This window comes from Vespa mandarinia, chromosome 2 (assembly GCF_050613455.1).
Source record: "Vespa mandarinia isolate Hongniang chromosome 2, ASM5061345v1, whole genome shotgun sequence".
Lineage (NCBI taxonomy): Eukaryota > Metazoa > Arthropoda > Insecta > Hymenoptera > Vespidae > Vespa > Vespa mandarinia.
Window position 1 is genome coordinate 1503268 of NC_140811.1, and position 6172 is coordinate 1509439.

The following is a 6172-nucleotide window of genomic DNA, read 5'->3' on the forward strand; positions in this document are numbered from 1 at the left end:
CTATTGGATCATATAAATCTATATAATTAATTTACTACATTCTAACGAAATTTTTTTTTCACACACATTTTCCCTCTCTCTCTCTCTCTCTCTCTCTCTCAAATGAAATTCCATTTGGAGTACATATAACTGCGTGAAATTAAATTGATAATTGACGATTTTCGTGAAAAATATTTTTCGTCGATCGTTAATTATTAATTGTTTTAATTCAATGAACATTTTTACAATAACAACAACAATAACAACAACAACAACAACAACAACAACAACAACGACGAAAACGATTTGTATTTTCTGTGCGAAACAAGTGATTCCTTCGTTTTATCGTCGAAACAAATTCTCGCCCTTGGGACTCCTCGATCGGGGACACATGCAGAAGACCGCAATGAACGGATCTCTCATCTATTTGATATCGTAGTAGATTAAATTAAATCCGGTAAATTAATTGGTAGTTAGGATGTTTAGCGTTAAGTGAGAGTGTGCACGGTGTTATTCTCGTATCGTATCGTATCTCCTCCTTCATAAAAGTAACTCTTTTCCTTTCTATCGCGTTTACCTTCATCCCCTTTCTCTCCATCATTTCTTTTTTTTTTTTCTTTCTTCTTTCCTTTTTCTTTTTTCTTAAATTTCTCTTCCTCATCTCTTCTCTTACTTTTCTTTCTTTTTACGCTACGTTCGTTTATTAACTAAACGAACTTATTAACGATAAAAAAAAAAAAAGAATCAAACTATAACGACGTTTAAACAATTTTCAATTTATTAACAAAACTCAATCGTAAAATGATATAATACTTAATTATCTTAATAGATTATCTTAAATACTTATGCTTTATTGTATCGTTGGAAAACAATGTAAATAAGAAAAAGAACCATTATACATTGTAATCTCGAGGCATAATCAACGAGGACTATAATAGAAATATATCGTTGAAATTATTAAAACACTCGGATACCCTTATTTGCAATGAATCAAGTCGGTATTGAGAATAATGAAAATCATTATTACAAATATTCTTGATCGTACAGATGTCGCTCCCTTACGAGGTTCATCGTTTCTTGATTTACTCAATCGGTAAATGAATGATTGGGTATCTCGAGATAGCTCCCTTTTTTATCGACTGACCATAATAATCCCCTATGGTCGATAAAATATATGATCCCATTTCGTCCATGATTTTCTTCATTACTCCATCAGGATAAACAGATGAATTTATATCAATCCGTGTATCGTAAGATGTCTTAGAACGGAATAGCTCGTATTGATAAATTCATAAATATCATGATCATAAATATCAAAAAATGAATTCATTCGTGATCAATTCTCTCATTGTCATGAATTTAAATTCTGCAAAGCATCATTGTCGGCCAATTCCATTCTTATTAAATTTGCCAACCTTTCCATTGCCTGTATAACACAGAAAACATATTTTGTTATATTTTTCATTGATCAATTTATCAATAATATTTTAATAAAATTTATCAGTTCAATTGCGATCGCAAAGTTTCAACACTTTCGAAGTTTGTCCGACCGATGGTAAAAGAGAAATATTTTTTCTCAAAGATTACCAACCGATGGTAAAGAAAAGTATTTCTCTTGCAAATTACCAATCAATGGTAAGAGATCGATTGAACGTAAAATAAGTTTTTGTCATTAACAGATACAATTGTAAAAATACCTACCAGATTCATTTCTTCGTAGGATGCTTTCGAAAAACTTGCTCTTATGGCATTAGAAGGTTTTGATAGATCCGTTGTGAAGGATGCGCCAGGTGCCATGATAACTCCTTTAGCTATACCTTTCTGCATCATCATTTGCCACGTATCATTGATACCTCGTACTTTGATCCATAAAAAGAATCCACTATTTGGTATGGCAAAATCGACCAATCCTATAAAATTTCAATTCTTCTCATTTCAATTCGACTCATTTTTTCTTATTCCAAAATTATAATCAATATATTATAATAATTATAATCAATACATATTATATATTAATGTATATTGTTTATTTAAAATCTAAGAAAAAGAAAAAATTCTTTTAAACAAACAAAAAGATTCATAAAATCTTCCTTGAAACTTACCGTTCAAATGTTTTTTAACAAGAGACACTATAACGTCTCTACGTTCCTTATAGAAATATTTTATACGATTCATATGATTCATCATACCCTCGTATCCCCATATCTTGAAAAGCTTGTATAGCATCACCTAAAAGTTACGAATACAAATTATCAGCATCATTTTTTCCTGAATTATAAGTTTCACGATAACCTATTGATAACATTTTATAGCCGTGATAAGAATCGACACGCGCCATCGTCTCTCTCTCTCTCTCTCTCTCTTTCTCTCCCTCTTTCTCTCTCTCTCTTTCCCTCTCACACACCCCTTTTCTCTCTTCCCTTCATTTTCATTTTCTAGTTAATTTATTTTATATTAAAACTGATAATTAAGCGTGCTAAAATTCTCAATATCTCAAAAGCATTTCGTCATCTTACGAGCTGAGTAAATAATATTTACATATTGGCGTACGCTTTTAATTTATCAAGTATTTATCAAAATGTGTGTTTGTGTATCTGTGTATGTATATCATTATTCATTTTTTAATAATTTTACATATAATTAAATATATAATCGAAATTCTCGAAAATAAATGAAAAAGAAAAAAAAAAAAAGAGAAAAGAAAAAGAAAAAAGAAATTATCTATTTTATAAGAATATTAACAATTTCGATTGAAATATTTTCTAACGTACCGTATCAAGATAATTCAAAGTCGATCTATTTTTTTTTTCTTTTTTTTTTTAGATCCAAGATATATAATATACATTTTTTATATATATGATAAATGAGAATTTGACGATTAGATATGTAAAGAAAAAAAAAAAAGAAAAAGAAAAAAGAAAAAAAATAATATGAAATTGAATGAAAAGATTAATCCGTTCATATTATATAACGATATCAATGATATTTAGATTGAAATAATTTCCCGTGATGTTTATACCATCTTAGGATATGAAAAATTTGCGAGAAATAAATAAATATATACCAACCTGAGATAACGAGGGTGCATGGAGGTGACTACTTTGCAAGTGAAGTTCAATACTGGCTAAAAGAGGCGCTGGGGCTGTTATAAAGCCTATTCTCATGCCGCTGCTAATGACTTTAGAAAAGGAATCTATCCTGATAACACGTCCTTCCGTATCAAGGGATAAAAATGATTTAGGTTTTTCCTGTAACCGATTAAAAAGTTGAGTGATTCTTACCAAAAAAAAAAAAAAAAAAAAAAAAATGATAATAATAATAAAATGAAATAAAACAAGAAAAAAAAATTATATATATATATATTTGTGTGTGTGTGTGTGTGTGTATATAACATTGTAGATGATTAATACTCACGTCACTATAATTTAAGAAACAATATGGATCATCGTCGAGAATTAGAAAATCGTATTCGCAGGCCAATCTGTAAATTTCTTTTCTTCTTTCGAGTGGTATAATAACACCAGTTGGATTACTACCCGTAGGATTGATATACATAATTTTAGGCATTTTTTTACCCGAAAGTATTCGCTTTCTTAAAATTTCTCTCATGTCTTCCGGTATTATTCCACGATCATCTTGTGAAATTGGTATTAATTCTGCCTGATGAGGCGTCACCTTTTTATAATCAAATAAATCATAAATAAAATCATAAATATATATTCAAATATTAAATAAAATGATTATGAGAGAAGGAGAGAGAGAGAGAGAGAGAGAGAGAGAGAGAGAGAGAGAGAGGGAGAGAGAGATAAGAAATATTTACATTAATATATATTATTGTGTGTTAGTTGTTGGCACTCTGTATTATCACTTTGATTGCACAAATATCAAAATCATGATATTATATAATTCCCATAATGTTTAATATATGAGAAGTAATGTCAAGGGAAAAAGAGGAAAATATAAAGGGAGACAGAAAGAAAGAAAGAAAGATAAAGAAGAAGAAAGAAAGAGATAGCGTCACGTTTGATCGTAGATTAATCTCTTTGAAATATGAAAAAACAAGGGAAAGTATATGTTTACGGATAAATTAATTGCCGATAAAAATATGGAAAATGTATTATCACGGCACGCGCATGATATTGCATTAAAAGAAAGAAAAAGGAATAAGCATCTGTTCTACGAGACATGTATAATATATATAAACACATAAGTCATTTATAAGCGTGTTAAAGTTCGCTTTATCGTTAATCACATGTCACGTTGGATCCTAATAATAATATATTATTATTATTATTATTATTATTATTATTATTATTATTATTATTATACAATAAAACATTTTATTTGACGTGACGTCTTTAAATTTGTTCTATGATTTATTGCATTCAAAAAAAAAAAAAAGAAAAAAAAAACGACGGAGAGAAAAATGAAAGAAACACAGACGTAAAAAGAAAAAGGAAATATATGTAAAATGAAATGAAAAAGGATAAATAGAATATTTTTATATCTATACTGACCACTACTTCGACTCCAGGATAAATAGGATCGGGAACTATTATTGGATCACCGGTACCGATCACAGATTCCAATGTCTTACTTAGACCATCCTGAGCACCGGCAACGATGACAATGTCGCGACTTTCCCAGAGGGGTGGTGCGTGCACCCTCCTTTGGAATTCCCTCAGGGTCTAAAATCAATTTAATGTCGAACGTCGTTAGACACGCGCTATGGCCAATCGTATTATTTCAAAGAAAGAAGAATTTGTGTGTAACGAGTCGATGTATTACATAAGCGACAATCTACTGCTAAAAGATGAATGCTTTAGTTAAAGCTCGTTATAATTCGATACACTTGCATAAATATTAGGAAATCTTATTTCTCTCTCTTTTTTTTTTTTTTTCTTTTTTTCGTTTCTTTCCCTTAAACTTTTTATACAATATTACATAATTCAAATAAATATAACAAATATATCGTAGTAATGAATTTGCAATTGAAATTATTTAATAAGAGAAAAGAAATTTCTTCTTTTTAGAGTTATAATTTGTCGCATATAAGATATTTTATAATTTTCATTTATATTTCTGTATTAATTTTCTAACGATAAATTTAATGGAAATTCATGGAATTACCTGTAATAACGGAGGATAACCTTGAGTAGGTATATATTGAAGGGCCTTGCTCAATTCACTTTCCTCCAGAGTAAAAGACGAACCATCGTATAGTTTGACGGAAATTTCGGTGAATGGAAATGTCTTTTCATTTGGCATACCCTCGGCAAGAGATACAAGACTATTCGGTGCTGAATACGCTATTTTTGCTATGTACACAAATAAATAAATATATATATATATATATATATATATATATACATATATATAATATATCGTATTATACATATATATATATAGATGAGTTAATAAGATTTTCTAATTATTAACTAACATGAAATTAAACGAATATTATAATTTCTCGTAATTATTAATCGTCTTACTTAATTCCCTTGTTATCACTCCTCTTCTTCTTTTCGAAAGTTCTGTCTTATATGAAGAATAATTCATCGTAAGGCTGCTGCTGTTACTTTGTTTCACAGTGAACGACATAATATTTTTGTTGATTTTTATTAATCAATTAAGATCAAGAAAAGAAATGTATATATATATATATATATATGAAAAAAAAAATATATATATATATAATATGTATGTATGTATATTAAACGATCTCGAATAAAACTAATATTAATTGGTATTAATAAAACGACGAATTAACACGTTAATCGAGAAAATTTTCAAGATAATATTGATATGAGGAAATAATTTTCTTTAATAAAAATTTAGATACAGTTTACTTCGTCATCTTGAGAGCAACCCTTTCCATATACTAACGTCGACTCCCGTTTCATCGGCTTATATATTTAGCGATAACATTGGTTGCGTCAGATAGTATTAATGTATTCGAATAAGAACGTCTCGAATATCTATGTATATGTATAATAATAATCGTCTGCAATCAAATCGAATGATAACCGATATTATCCAATATTATCGTGAAAATTTTTTCAGAATGACAAATGAATAAAAACAAAAGTAAAAGTCTAATTTTCTTTCTTACTTTTTTCATTATTTATTTGTTTTCTTTTCTCTGTGCAATTTTATTTTATTAGAAATTAAAATTAAATATTCTCTCTCTCTC

At 28.6% G+C, this 6172-nt stretch overlaps 1 protein-coding gene across 1 annotated transcript; it reads right to left on the minus strand.

Moving 5' to 3' along the window:
* Positions 1-735: 735 nt before the first annotated feature.
* Positions 736-5850, minus strand: LOC118451397 (kynurenine/alpha-aminoadipate aminotransferase, mitochondrial). Its single transcript, XM_035887871.2, has 8 exons — positions 5472-5850; positions 5110-5297; positions 4497-4667; positions 3394-3654; positions 3048-3227; positions 2082-2208; positions 1681-1889; positions 736-1405 (listed from the first exon to the last, which is right to left on the minus strand). Exons 1-8 carry the CDS (start codon positions 5578-5580, stop codon positions 1331-1333), a joined length of 1320 nt encoding a protein of 439 aa, XP_035743764.1. The 5' UTR covers positions 5581-5850; the 3' UTR covers positions 736-1330.
* Positions 5851-6172: the final 322 nt, after the last annotated feature.

Coding starts and splice junctions, on each gene's coding strand:
- LOC118451397 (XM_035887871.2), bottom strand. CDS start 5,580: ATGTCGTTCACTGTGAAACAAAGTAACAGCAGCAGCCTTACGATGAAT. Junction 4,668..5,109: donor GTTATCCTCCGTTATTACAG/GTAATTCCATGA, acceptor AATTGATTTTAG/ACCCTGAGGGAATTCCAAAG. Junction 1,406..1,680: donor CCTACGAAGAAATGAATCTG/GTAGGTATTTTT, acceptor TGTGTTATACAG/GCAATGGAAAGGTTGGCAAA.